Source organism: Tetrao urogallus, assembly GCF_951394365.1.
Source record: "Tetrao urogallus genome assembly, chromosome: Z".
Classification (NCBI taxonomy): Eukaryota; Metazoa; Chordata; class Aves; order Galliformes; family Phasianidae; genus Tetrao; species Tetrao urogallus.
The window spans coordinates 23,063,664-23,079,357 of NC_136816.1; the positions used below are offsets into that span (position 1 = coordinate 23,063,664).

The 15,694-nt window shown below is 38.7% G+C and overlaps 1 protein-coding gene across 1 annotated transcript in view; it reads right to left on the minus strand.

Moving 5' to 3' along the window:
- The window catches only part of AUH (AU RNA binding methylglutaconyl-CoA hydratase), a gene marked incomplete at its 3' end in the record, with an annotated part of 111,840 nt that overhangs the window by 63,308 nt on the left and 32,838 nt on the right, over positions 1-15,694 (minus strand). Inside the window, exon 4 of the mRNA XM_079548656.1 lies at positions 11,182-11,268. Within this exon, the coding sequence (XP_079404782.1) occupies positions 11,182-11,268 (87 nt within the window). The remainder of the gene's footprint in view (positions 1-11,181; positions 11,269-15,694) is intronic.

Below are 15,694 nucleotides of genomic sequence, written 5' to 3' on the forward strand. Positions count from 1 at the left end.
TAATGGAATAGCAGAGACATCCCTAGTGACTGGCCACTAGACAGATGAAGTCTCATTTACTACAACCTTTTGTGATCTGCCATTCAGCCAGTTCATAACCCTGTGTAACATCAACCTGCTCAACCTACAGATGAACAGTATGTCCGGAAGGACACCATGAAGAACAGTAACAAATTCCTTACTAAAATCCAGAAATATTTCATCCACCTTTCTTACTGTAGAAGGGTAACACATCACTGAGGCAAGAATTTATACTCACTATGCCTGGCAATACATGCATTCTTTAAATCTTCCTAGGTACTGAAGTTAGACTAACAGGCCTCTTACCCTGTAACATACAATTTCAAACACTAGCAAGATGAGCTGGAATTTCCCAAATTATCAAACATACATAGCATGACTACCTAAAGGGGGAAGAGAAGGACAGCAGGCATCCTGGAGGACAGCTTTAACAGTCAATATGTGAACTAGCTATGTCAATCTCAATAAATTATTTGATCAAATATAACCCTTCTCTCTATATTGTATGTTCTTTCGTAGGACAATTAAAGACCTGTGCCCAGAGCACGGTTTCTTTTTTTTCACAGACCAGTATTTGGAATTACTACCAGAACAAAAACTAAACCACAGCTGAAACCATGTTAATTTATGGCACTGACAGAGATCAAAGCAATGAATTGAAAATGCAGAGCCAGCTCCATTCTAAATCCTCAAATCTGTGAAGAAGGACAATCAGCTCCTCTGCTTTTCCAGTCCCATTTCTCAATTTTATATATCTACATTTTTAGGATGCTATTATAATGAAAAAAAAAAAAAAAAAAGTGTATTAACTGTTGTGGCAGCAAAGCTGTTCCATAAATAGCAAATAACATGTAAGTAGAGAAGTTTAATGTCGCATTCATTGGCTTTATAATGGTAGAGCACGGTGTTTTTATAATGAAAAACAATCCAATGTAATTTGACAAAGTCCATGGTTTCAGCTCTGCAAGGACAGCACTGTCTATTATAGGAAACAGACAATACTCATTCAAAGGGTATCTTAAACGAATTCAACATCAAGATAAGCAGTAAATCAAAGCCACTACCAGAAAACAACCAAGAGACCAGAAATACATTCAGAATGCTACCAGTCTTCAACTGTATTAAGCAGGATCTGCACTTAAATGAACAGACAACAAAAAGTAAAGTAGCAAAAGAAATACTACATTAGAATCTCCCTTTCACAGTTTCAGCTACACAGGGAGGCTATCATGCCTGAGGCTGGTTGTCACACACAGCACTGCTAATTATATATTTTTTTCCTTTTTCATGTTTGATTTGTATATTTCATTCAGTTTCCCAGTGAATGCCTTTTCAAGTTATAGCATATATCTGCTCCCCCCTAAGAGAGAATCTGAAAGTTCTTCTCACTGGACCTCTATACTATAGCATTCAACGTTTCCTGTCTATATTTACCTCCAGTAAACACAGAAGATTTGGTCAGTGTTACATAAGCACTGGTTACCTGAAGTAGCACTAAAGAAAAAAATGGGACTAAAACAGGATCAGATATATATGACAAGGCATATCGTACTTGTACGATTTGTTACAATATCACAAACATGCACACTTAAGAATAAAAATGCCCAATGGTATACTTATGTCACTCTGAAAGCAATGCATTCAATTTATCACTGCACCGAGAGAAGTGTGAGCAGCAGGACAAGAGAGGCGATTCTTCCCCTCTACTTTGCTCTTATGAGACCCCACCTGGAGTACTGTGTCCAGCTGTGTTGGGCTGAAGGACAAGAAGGATACTGAGCTGTTGAACTGGGTATGAAGGGCAGCCACAAAGATGACCAAAGGGCTGAAGCACCTTCCCTGAAGCACCTCCCCCTGATAGCTGCAGCTCTTCAGCCTGGGGAAGAGAAAGTTCTCAGAAAACCTTATAGCAGCCTTCCAGTACCTGAAGGAGGCTTACAGGAAAGGAGGGGAAAGACTTTCGACAAGGGTATGTGGCAAAAGGATTAAGGAGAGATGGTTTTAAACTTGAAGTGGGTACATCTAAACTGGATATTAGGAAGAATTTTTTTACTGTTTCACTAACAATGAACAAGAGTCTACATGCCACTCTCATAAAAACCTATGCATGACTAAGTTTGCAGATGATACTCCCTCAAGAGCGGAGAGGTCTTGCAGAGAGATTTTGATAGAAAACTGGTCAATCACCAATTGCATGATGTTTAACAAATCAAGTGCTAAATTCTGCACCTGGGATGGGGCAACCCTTCTTATAAGTAGGGATTGGAGGACATGAGCGAAGAGCAGCCTTGCAGAAAGGAATCTGGAGATCGTGATTTATGACAAGTTGAATCTGAGTCAGAGCGTGACATAGCAACCCAAATCTTGGGATAATCAGGACCACTACTGCACCAGACAAGGGGAGGGGCTGTCCACTCTGCTCTGCACTGTGTGACCTCACTTTCAGCACTGGGTGTGGATTTGGGTGTCACAATATTGGATGGAAATAAAAATATTACACAGCTTCCTATTACAGAGCTTCTAAATGAGAGCTACAAAGATGGGGACGGGTCTGGAGCACAAGGTGTGTGCAGAGTAGCTGAGGTCCCTGTGTTTTTCAGCCCAGAGCAGAGAAGGCTGAGAGGAGGCCTCATGGTGGCCTGCAGCTCTTCACAGGGAGCGGAAGGACAGCACCGAGCACTGCTCTCCGGTGAGACAGACAGGACCTGAGGGAACAGCATGGAGCTGTATCAACAGAGAGTCAGTCTGAGGATTAGGGAAAGGTTGTTCTCCTGAAGGCTGTCAAGCACTGAAAACCCCCCAGGGCTCTGGGTGTAGCCCCAAGCTGCGAAGTCTATGGAGTTTTGGGTCAACACTCTCAGAAATTTTGGGTAGTCCTTTGTGGAGGCATGAGTTGAAATCTATGATTCTTGTCAATTCCTTCCAATTCAGGATATTCGTTCAATCTGTGGCTCAATAGTTCAGGAAGAAGGGTGGATTTGTTGGTCAGACACATGCCTCTATTTCTAACTGCTTGTCTATGAGGTGAAATTTCACAACACATCAGCAAAGAATGAATTTAATGTGAGAATTAAGTACATTTTTTATCACTAACATTATAATATGTAGTTGCAGCATATGAATCTGTAAAGTGCATTTTATTTCACTTTTTCAAATGAAAATAGAGATATCATCTCTCTCTTTTTGAAAAGCCTTGATAAAAATTTATGGAACACCAATCACACTGTCAAAGGTTTTCTAACATATCTCTATCAGCCATATTTTAGTAACTCAAGCATATTCTTGAAGTGTACTTTACGAAATAAATAAATGCCCAATACAGGTAATGGTCATTATCCTTTACACAGCAACCTGAGAACAGGAAACTTGCACGTACAAAATAATTATCACGGAAGAAGTATTTATCAGAGCAAAGAATAACTATTCTATATTTTGAGGATAAAATTCAATTTATAAGGGAACAGCCTTTTATCGGATTTGACTTGTATGTTTTTAACATATCTTACCAGAGAACAAAATACCTTCACGTGCTGGAAAGTAAGCAGTGTAGTCAACATCTTTCCTTGGAGTTTCTATTACTGTACTGGGACTTTTATTATTAGCCAAACCTTTGTACTATTTGAGTTTCTGACACTTCTGAAATAAGGCAGTGTAACACAGAACAGTTAAGGGCTGGAAGGGACCTCTGGTGGTAATCTGGTCCAGTCCCTGCTCAAAGCAAGGACATCCAAAGCAGGTTACCCAGAACTGTATCAACACAGCTTCTGAAGATTGCCAAGGAGGATATCCCACAAACCTCTCTGGGCAACCTGTGCCAATGCTTGATCATCTGCACAGCACAGAAGTGCTTCCTGATGTTCATAGGGAAGCTTCTGTGCTCTGAATTGCACCCACTGTCTCCTGCCCTGGTGCTGGGCATCAGTGAGAGAAGCTTGGCTCCATCCTCTTTACACCCTCTCTTCAGGTATACACGATAAGACCACTCTGAGCCTCCTCTTCTCCAGGGTGAGCAATCCCAATCTTGACATTACCAATGCCATTGTTAAGATTTTACCACACAAAACGTAAGGTGCTAGCAGACCAGGAATCAAATGAAACTTAAACAATCCTGATTCCACTCTCAGGACCTGTAAGATCATATTTAGACAACTTGTTTCCAAAACACCTATAACACGTTCAAGGAAAGACTGGATGTTGTGTTGAGGGACATGGTTTAGTGGGAACTATTGGTAATAGGTGAACAGTTGGACTGGATGATCTTTTAGGTCTTTTCCAACCTTGGTGATTCTATGATTCTATGATTCCATGTAAATTGGCACTACCTAAGAATATCCAGGAATATATAATCATGAATTGTAAAAAAAAAAAAAAAAAAAAAAAAAAAAAAAAAAAAAAAAAAAAATTTTGGAGAGTAGATTATTCTCTAGAGGATGAGCAAGATAATTCTTCTTAGGTAAACCAAGACTGACAGAGAATTTGTAAAGAGGAAAAAAAAAAAAAAAAAAGACTGTAAATACTGCTCTCAATAAAATAAAAACTACTCAACAGGAAACACTGATTATAAAACAAAAGCAAGTAAAAGAAAGCAAGGTCTGCTTATGTCAGATCTAACTCCATCTGAAAGGTGTTTCCCCTCCAGATGGGCATAAAAATCAAGCAAGACCACAACTTAACGGGGATTTTTAGAAGAACCAAGAAAATTGATTTCCAGATTTTTATCTCATTTGGGGGACTTAGGTAATTATGCCTATGTTCACAGAATCACAGAATGGCCCAAGTTGGAAAGGACCTCAACGATCATAAAGATCCAATACCCTGCCACACACAGGGCCACCAACTTCCACATTTAATATCAGACCAGGCTGCCCAGAGCCCCATCCATTCTGGCCTTGAACACCTCCAGGGATGGACGGCATCCACAACCTCTCCGGGCAGCCTGTTCCAGCACCTCACCACTCTCTCTGCAAAGAACTTGCCCCTGACATCCAATCTTCCCTCCCTCAACTTAAAACCATTTCCCCTTGTCCTGCTGTTTCTACCCTTTCAAAAGAGTTGAGTCCCCTCCCCTTTAGGTACCGGAAGGCTGCAATGAGGTCACCACGCAGCCTTCTTTTCACCACACTGAACAAGCCCAGATCTCTCAGCCTGTCTTTGTAGGGAAGGTGCTCCAGCCCCCTGACAATTTTGTGGCCCTTCTTTGGACACTCCAACAACTAAAGAGATGCGATCCAACTCAGCCCTTCCATCAGCCCAGAAGCAATACAAGAGCACGAACACAGGTCCGGACCCCAGACAGGGGTGTCCTGCTCTGCTGCCATTTGCTAGTCCCTTGGGCACTGCAATAGTCAATGCATGTAACCCACTTCAAGTGCTGATGGGCTTTGGTAACTAATGGTGTTTCTCACTCACTAAGGGTTAGAAGCAAATTTCACTCTGAGTAATCACAAAGATTTGCTGAGTCCAAATTATTTATGAAAATTCTTTTTTCTTTTTTTTTTCTGTTAAACAGACTGTATTATTTTGGTGAACAGTGGTTATCACATTCAGCTCCACAGGCAGCCTCTGGCTTTTTTGCAACTGAAATCTAAACTGATAATATATAAGAATACTAACATAGACCAGACCCCACAGCCAGCTTAAAGAACAAGATGGATGTAATTGACAGTGATAGCAAATGACATATTTAACAGATCAGATCCATAACAAGAGCATTTTTCTCACCAAAATGTAAAGAAAATGAGGATTGTGGAAGTAAGATTTTATTTTATTTAATCAGGCCAGGTTTCTTGTACATGGTTCCAAGAGGCCTATTAATATTTTTCTCTCCTACCCTTTTTTTTTTTTTTTTTTTTTTTTTTGAGTAAAGCCACTCTTTGATCAGTGATGAAGAGCCTCAAGATTGAATATGGTAGTGGACAAATAGTCTTACTCCCAGTATTTAAAAAAGAAGAAAGCAGGACGAAAGGAAAAGGAAAGGAGGAGGGAAGGAGGAGGAAAGCAAAGAAGGAAAAAGGGAAAAAAACCAACACATAACAACCCACACAACTCTGGTATAATTTTAGCAGATGCAACCACTGCTAAAAATATATCCTATTTTGACTTTTTTTCCTTCCAACTTAAAGGTCTAAAAATTGCAATTAACAGCTCAGTACAATATTTTCAGCTTTTTTTAAGTGCTCATTTTAATACTAAGTGATATTTACTGCAGTCTTAATGCTTTACCCAAATTTAGCAAGAAGTCATAAATAAATCCCATACAGACAAGCAAAGTATGCTTTTAATTTCCTGAAAATTGTTGTATTTGCAGTTGTATTCCAAAATGATGGTACAGACTTGAACAAAATCACTAGTGTAAGGATTTTAAACATAACGAAATTGACAGGAACTGAAGAAAGCCAAGGCATGTCAATTCAAGAAAGCTAAGTTTATCCAGCTGTTCAAGATGTAATTAACTTTTCCTGTATTTTGTCTGTAGAGATAAATTAAGATTCTTCTTACTGAAAATACTATTAGAAAGACACATTTCCTTACTAGGTCAGACATCTGAAAACAAACACAATTATCAAAACATGATCTATTTCTGAAAAGCAAAAAGAACAACACGTTTTAAATGGGATAACAGCATAATACTTGGATAGAATAAAGAACAAGATGGAAAACTTAAAATATTGTCCCCTAGCTATATCGCATTCTGCAGTTGCAAATAATCACTACAAAATTGTTTTCTCTGCAAACACATCACAACATTTTGGTTGTTACTGGGCAGGAAAACTAGCACAATTCTTTTTCAGTGTACTAATTCATTGTGAGTAATTCAATGCAAATAAAACAGCCCACTAACTCTACTAAAATTAGGTTCTGTAATGCCAGACAAGTTCTTCAGAAAAAGAAAAGAAGAAGTGAAAACTCTCGCTAAAAAATTGATGTTCACTTCTATTCATAAGGGCAACAGATAGCTTCACACCGTATGCACCAATTTAATCTGCCATTTATAAAACTCACTTTTAAAATATTTTCTATCACTTTCAGTGGAAGTTTAAATTTTCCAACAAAAACCTCTCAGAAAAGCAAAAGATCAATTCAATAAATATGTAAGTTGCTTTGAAAGTTATGCCTCCTTTTAATTTCCACAGAAACTACAGCAGACACCACTCACTATTTGACAGAGCAAATTCTCTGCTACAATACACTATTTTTCAAAGGTCATCACCATTAGCTGTGTGCAGACTTCAAACTGGTATGAGGCCTGGTGTGAAAGGCTGTCTTCCTCTGACCTGACAGTGGAAGTTCAAGTCTTCAGTTTAGTCAGCATCACAATTTAGCAGTCAGAGTTGATCGTTTCTCTAGATTCCAGGAAATCTAGAAGGATCATCCCCTTTTTGTCTGTCAGAACAAATAGTACATACCACTTTAACTGCTAAGAGCTGCATCTTGAACTTTTTTCTACAGCAGGCAATTTATGCTGTCACTCCATGAACTACTGGTTTGACTTTGGCTTGTAGTGGTGACACACCATAGCTCATCACCAGTAATGATGTGATCCAGGAAACTGTCACCTTCAGCCTCATCCTGTTTCAACAGGTCCCGAGAAACTTGAATGTGGTGTCCTTCTATTCCCAGACGAGCCTTCATTGTATCTACCTGGAGCAAACTGATATTTCAACGTTGCCACCATTGTTTCCAACATACTGAAGCCAATATTATGTTTCTGTTGCCTGGTTTTGATCTGCTGATTCATGAAAAGAGCTAACTGAGATGCTCTTCCTTTTGTACTGTGACATGAGCATGGCCACTGGAATTCTGCGTGTCTTTTACACTGCAGTTACCACTGCTGAAACTCAACACTCACCCACCGCTGTGCTCACAAACACTGTTTGGTCTCCATAAATCTTCAGCAAACATTGATGAACGTCACTGGGTGCCTTTTTTTCTGCATGGAGGAATTCAATGACACACCTTTGATCCACATGCACTTAATAGTCAGACGTCATTTGTCAGACTGCCATGTGTTACATGGCAACAAAATGTAATGAGATATCAGTGGGAAGGTTCAACCTCTACTGCCACAACACTAATATCCACCCCAGATGTTGTGGGCCAGCATAATAAAATAGGAGGCACTATTTTCAGAGCAGCCCTCATATTTTTTGCATAATGTGTTCAAAAAACAATATCTCAAATACATATACAGAAGGAATACGTGAAAAGGCTGAAAAACCTACATACATATCATATATATGTATGAATACATGACCTGAAATGAAACATGGGAAGTGATATCTCATTTTCCTTCTTCAATCCTGAACAACAAATTGCCATTAGTTTGTTTGTGTAAAAATAAAGAAGATGGGAAGATGGACAGATACCATCTAGCCATTAAAAAAACTACTAACTGTTCATTTAGTGTTTTAATGCAGGAATGGAAAAAGGGGGTGTGAGGGAGAGGGGAGAAGGAGTGGGGGAAAGCCCAAGAATCTTTCATGCAACTTTTACAAAAAGATGCTCTTTCAGCATCTAGCAAGGGACATGTTTGAATTCTTTCTCTTTTCCAATCTACAGTTTTGTCTATTAGATGTTACTACAAACTTTTCTATCCAGATATTTCAATGACCTACATTCTAAAGTACTAAAGCTATTTACTCACACTTTCATGCCTCTTTTTTGACAAACAGACTATAGAGAGCACGAGAGAAAACACTCCTAACTTTCCTAAACTTCAATATATTCACTGTTAGCATAGTGGCCCACTGTAAAACTTTCAGGCAACACCAACAATTTGCTTACATACTCAGTATTTAGAACACTTTCAAAGGAACTTTAATTAAGCTGAAGATCGTCTTACTGTCTTATCAAATTAGAAGTAACATAAAGCATCAAACTCTTTCTAGTTATTTAGTGAAAAATGCCAAAATGTCTAATGTGAATACTTCTTCAGGTCTGGATTTCTCTCTCTTAAAAACAAAAACAATTGATTGCCCCCATTTAACCACAGCTCATGAAGTATTTCCAGTAACTTCAGTCCAATAAAGGATTAGAAATAACTTACAGCTACAAAATCCTCCTAAAAATCTTATACAGTGGCTAAGTGAAACAACATGTTGCTTCTTGCTTTGCAGTCCAATAAAAGGATAAGTTGCAGCATGAAACAGTGCTCACTGAAGGAAATTATTTATTCATTTCTAGATATTTTACTTCTCTTTTTTTAACCAAGCCTTGAGGTTCTACTTCATTTCAAAGGCAATTAAATAATCAAGCATACAAATATCTTCATGAAGTGCCTAATTAAAGACTTATTCTTCAGTAGTCTGTCAGTTACCTGCAAAAAGAAACCGGTTTTCACCCATTAACATTCAGCCAAGTCAAGATCTGACCTAATATTATTAGGTGCATACAGACCCTCCTGAGAAACAACATATTTCTCACTGTTTTCTTTTTGCAGTGTGTTGTTTTTTCTTGTTTTTCTGTGTGTGTTTTTGTTTTTCTTTCCCCGCTCTATTTCCAATTCTACGGCCATTAGTTAGGATTCAGTTTTAAAAAGGAAAAATGCTTTATACTCTTCTTACATCAGAAAACCTCAAAACTTCAAGGGATGAAATATGTTGCTTATACAAATCAAATATATGAAATAAATGTTTCAAACTTTGTATACTTTATTTCTCCTTCTGATAAAGAATTTGCAAAGCCCTTTTCAAAACCAGTTATATTGTATCTGATCAGTATAGCTGTAGAAATGCAATGATCTGATGGAGAATTTAGCGTAGTTTACAGAATAATTGCTACCATCAAAAATTTGTACAAATCAATTTGAAACAAAATTCCAAACTACTGACAGTTCTTTCTATGCCAGAACAAATGTATATTAACAGAAAGAGGAGTTCCAAAGAATACATTTGATTGATACTTCATGAAAGTAGCCACCTAAAAAATAAGGAGGAAAATGTTACGGTATTTATTGCCTTTTTTGCTTCAGTATATAATGTTACTGATTGATATGCAGTAGTCTAGTCATCTGAGGTGGTGGACCATAACTAGGAGAGCAGCAACTTTTCATCTGCGGTCACTGAAACTCTAAGGTAACAGTTCTATCAGCTGAATGTCCACAAATTAACAGGGTCTGATGGGATTCACCCCAGAGTACTGAGGGAATCACTTGATGCTGTGACTGACTAGACTCCTCTCAATAGTTTACCAAAGTTTTTGAGAGCAAGACGAGGGCCCTGCTGACTAGAAGCTAGCTAGTGCTATACCTGGCTACATGAAGTTACACTAGGGTATGCCCAGAAAACTACACATCTGTCATCTAAACTGAGTCCCTGAGAAAGTTATTGAAAAGATTATCCTGGGGGATACTGAAAGGCATTTGAAGAGCCTGCCTTACTAATCTGATCTCCTATGTTAAGATCACCCGGTTGGTGGATAAAAACAAGGTGTCAGATGTCATCTTTCTGGATTATAGTAACAGTTCTGATGTCTCCCAAAGCATCCTTTTGGACACATCATCAAAGCATGAGATAAACAGATTCATTCTACAGTTTGTGATGAACTGGCTGAACTGCGGAGCTCAACAGGCTGCAAATGGTGCTACATCTGGCTGGTCAGACACTAGTGGTGCTCATCAGAGCCATTCTAGGGCCAGTTCTATTCAATATTTTTATCAATGATCCAAATGCTGGAGTAGAATGCACCTTCAGCAAGTTTACTAACACTAAACTGGGAGATACTGTTGGACAAAAGGCCTTGCAGAAGAATCTAGACAAACTGCAACACTGGGCAAGCAGCAATGGCATGAAACTCAACCAAGGTAAATGCTAGGTTCTGCACTGGGATACAGTAATGAAAGACTGTATTAACTAAACCAAACAGAAAAATGCAATAATAAATTCCAAAGGATTTGAGTGTCACAGAACAACCCATCCTTTATAAAAACAGCAGGGCAAGTAACCTGTGTTGCAGTTGAGACATAGCTTTTTTTCTAGCATTCTAAAAAATCAAGTCCAACTCTTTGAGGCAAATTCTGAAGAAGTAATGCATCATGAGTCATACTTACCAATATAAACATTTGTGGATATCTTTCTACCTATCAAGCATTAACCAAGCATGTTGATTTAATCTTGTACAGATTATGTTTTAAAAACATTGTTTAAAGGATAGTTTACATACCCATCTCATTAATAGTTGCTCGTGCTTTTGAGACAAAAGAACCGACTTCGCTTGAATGCATTTTCGCTCTTTCTTTAAGGTCAGCGCCTGTAAGTGACATTTCACATACATGTTAGCAAACTGTATGCAGTACTGTACATTTGTTTTTAGAAGTGAAATATAGTCGTGTATTTAAAAAAAAGTCTACTTTGAGACATTAAGGATTCAAATTGGTCATTTCATTCATTCATTTTCCACAGATTGCAAGGAAAACACAGGATTTCATCATAAGAAAAAGTCAAATTACACAGCAGATTTTCATTAATTTTGCTCTTTGCAGTGGTGTTACTTCTTCTCATATTAATAAACAATAAAGCTAGGTTAACACTTCATCTGACATGTACTTCTATTTTCTCATCTGTGTCACAAAGTATAATAGTTACGCCATTTTCTTATTGTGTCCGTGTTGTTATTCTTTTACTGGAATATGAAGAAGTACTTAGGATGCATATTTCTGCATAACAGACAATATTTATCTAACTAAAAACTTCTACACTGAGCCAAGTACAATTTCTCAACCAAACAATCAATTAAAAAACAAAACAAAACAAACAAACAAACAAAAAAAAACAGTTTTATGTTTCTTTACCCTAAGAATGAAAATACCAGGAAAACGCATCAGACTTCAGCTGAGTCAAAAATTTAACTCTGACTTAAAACTAAGCAGTTCTATGTTCCTCTTCTGTATCTTTCTGGACTTAATTCTGGACTTAATTTTTATAAAATAAAAAATAAAAAATAAAAAAATAAAAGAATATCTATATGACACTAAAGCGTCTCATTTCACCTTTGTTATTCTATGTATGTCAATGAGGCACACATTTGCATGTTTCCCAATAAATAACATAATGAAGCATTCATAACATCAGATATCTTTTAAAACATTCCATGGAACTGATATACTGCAATTGAAGAGAGAGGGCAGTTAAGCAGTGTACACCTGAAATTGCAGTCAAGTGCGCGCTGCAGCAAAATGCTAGAACTCTTTACAATTGCTACCTTAGTAATTCAAAGAGCATACAAAAATCTTGACAGGAACCTCAAAGGCAAACAAAAGTGGCATTCATAAATCTGAACTGACATTCAAGTAATACAAAGCTGCAAACTACCTTCACAAATGCATTATTATATAGCGTTCTGCTACTGAAAGGATCTCTACAAAACTCAGTGACAATACCTACTATAAAAGTTACTGATACAGGAATTGAATAACTAAAACATTTCTATTTCAATAGTTAATGTTTGGGATTTGCTTTTCCAACTTTGTCTAAAAGCATACTACTACCTATATAACAAGATGCCGATACACTGAAATCCTGCTCACATGGCATGCCATTGAAAAGTAATTTTCAAAGGAAAGGCTGTGGGCCAAAAAATCTTCATGGTCCCTCACCACATCCTTCTCTCTAAATTGAGGAGGTATGTATTTGAAGAATGGACTGTTTGACGGATTAGGAATTGCCTGGCTGGACGCAGCCAAAGGGTTGTGATCAATGATTCTGTACCAGGGTGAAGGCCGGTCACAAGCGGTGTCCCACAGGGTTATTCTTGGGACCAGTGCTCTTCAACATCTTCATCAATTACATAGCTGAGTGCATCAGGTGACCTCAGCAAGTTCGTGGATAACACCATGCTGAGCGGTACAGTCAATACACTGGAAGGAAGGGAAGCCATCCAAGTAGGACCTGGACAGGCTGGAAAAGTAGGCCCATGAAAACCTAATGAGGTTCAATAACATCAATTACAATGTGCTACCTTTGGGTTAGGGCAATCCCAGGTATTCACACAAACTAGGGGAAGATCTCCTTGAGAGCAGCCCCATGGGGCTTTGATAGATGAGAAGCTGGACATGAGCCAGCAGCATGCACTTGCAGCCCAGAAGGCCAACTGTGTTCTGGGCTGCATTAAAAAAGGGGTGGCCAGCAGGGAGAGAGAGGTGATTGTCCCCCTCTACTCAGCTCTTGTGAGGCCCCATCTGGAGCACTGCATCCAGGCACGGGGCCCCCAACACAAGAGAGATGCAGAGCTCTTGGAATGGGTCCAGAGTTGCGCCAGTAAGATGATCAGAAGGCTGGAGCACCTCTCCTCTGAGGAAAGGTTGAGGGAACTGGGATTGTTTAGCTTGGAGAAGAGAAGGTGCCAGGGAGACCTCACTGTGAAGGGAGCATATGAACAGGAGGGGGAAAGGCTGTTTACAAGGATGGACAGTGATAGGACAAGGGAGAATGGTCTTAAACTGAGACAGGTGAGATCTAGGTTAAGATATTAGGAGAAAGGACATTAGAGAGTGGTATCACACTGGAACAGGTTGCCCGAGGAGGCTGTGGATGCCCCATCCCTGGAAGCATTCAAGGCCAGGCCGGATGTGGCTCTGGGCAGCCTAGTCTGGTGCTTGGTGACCCTGGATATAGCAGGGGGGTTAAAACTAGATGATCATTGTGGCCCTTTTCAACCCAGGCCACTCTATGATCTATGATTTTATGATTTCATGTTTTCATGTTGCTTCGATAGCCGTGAAGAAGCATGCAGTTCAACCAAAGACTTCTGTTCTCAGCTGTTTTGAAGATCCCCCCCTGTAATCTCAAGTAGTGCTTCAGAGTATCTGCAAATAATATTTGCACAAGTCCTGACAGCAACAATGAAGTTAAAATTTTCAAATAAAAATAATAATAGTAAGACTAAATCTCTGCAACTTCCCCATGGATCACAGCTAAAATATGTGGCTATGTTGACCTATCTACTTCCCCACATTCACCACCATAGAGGAAATGCTAAGTCTTGGCTTGAAACAGTGACTGAACACCTGGTAGGAAGGCAGGACAAATCCAGTAGAGCTCAGGTGTGTGCAGTGCACCTGAGTGAATGGAAAGGGTGAATCCTGGCTCCACCCCTTTCCAAACTTCCTTTAAGGGTTAGCAATGGAGGCAAGGGTATCTCTCTGGAGATCCCTGCATACTTGAGTGCTCTTGAAGGGAAGCAACTTCTTCCCTTTATTTCTATGCCCACTACTGTTGTATTTGAGTAAAACCTCACACAACGCAGTCTGGGATCTTGCTACTCTGCTGTTACTGTTGCTCTTCCCATTGCATTACAACTCCCAAAAGACTTTAGGAATTGTACTGTGTGTCTGCACTGTACTAAAGCAGGCTTCTGTACTGCCTTCTACCCAAAGGGGCCAGAGAGGGAAATCCTGAATTACAAGTAAACTAAATCCAACTAACTGCTGCAGGGCATACACTTTAATTGCGTCCCCAACATGCACCCAGTTTGTACTAAGGCATGAATCATTGTTTTATCTGTATTCTACTTTCTGTCATCTTGATAATTAGTCCCACAAATTCAACCCTATTCATTCAGAAATACAGCTAAAACCAGCTGAAAGTACCTGTCATTCTAGAGTTTATGCTCACCATTTCTAATTTGTCAGTACTTTACAATACTTCACAAACTCCCTTTTCAAGACTACGCAGTGTCATGTTCAGATTACTAGCAGTTGTTCATACAGGCCAAAAGAGACATCTTATGAACAGTACAGCTTCCTCCTAAAGCTATACAAGGAGCAGAGCAGCAAAGAAACTTACTTGAATTAACTTAATTCAAAGAAACATCACATCTACATTTACGAAACAAACTGATGGGAGACAACTTTCATGCAGATTTCTCAATAACTTCAAAACTGCAGTCTGAACATCATTCCTTCGAAGATCAGCTTGACAGTAAATATATAAACAACATAGTATACACAGATCAACCCTTAAAACTACTCTAAGGAAGACATGCCGTTTTAAATATTACCAACATATCTAAAGAGATGTGTCAATCTTGAAGGATCTTTATTTCATTTTAATCCATCACTCTATTTTCCCACAAAAACTGGGGAAACATGGAATTGTTTGTTTTGGTTAATAGAAAAACCTTACTTATACTGAGTGTAAAAACTCTGATGCAATTAACATCCTGCTTTTTTTGTTTGTTTGTTTTTAATTGGCTATTCATTTGGTGGCTGTTCCACAGTGTCACTCTAGTGAGGTCTTCTGCAGCATTTTTGACTTCCACTTCACAATGAAACCGCAGAAGAGGAAAGGATGTGACTCATGCACAGGTATTTAAGGTACAGTAAAATATTAAATTCTTATTCTAGTGTAGTTACTTTGAGCTTATTTTTGAGCTTTGATCTGGTAAAAAGAAAGCAGGCCAATCCTGTTTGCACTCCAAAACTTAATTAAGGAAGTGACTTCCAAGAGCACGAGAAGATGATCTTATGCAGATTCTATCCAATTTCTCAGTATCTTGTGCGCAAGAACCACAAAAGTAGGAATACAGGAAACTGCACAGCACAGAGACACCATGTGCAATACATTTAACAACCCCAGCAACAGTTTAATAAGGAAATTATGAGCTATAACTATGCTTTCAAGTAGGATAACAAAAGATCTACTACTTCTCCAATTACAATGTTAAAAATTGCAGTGTA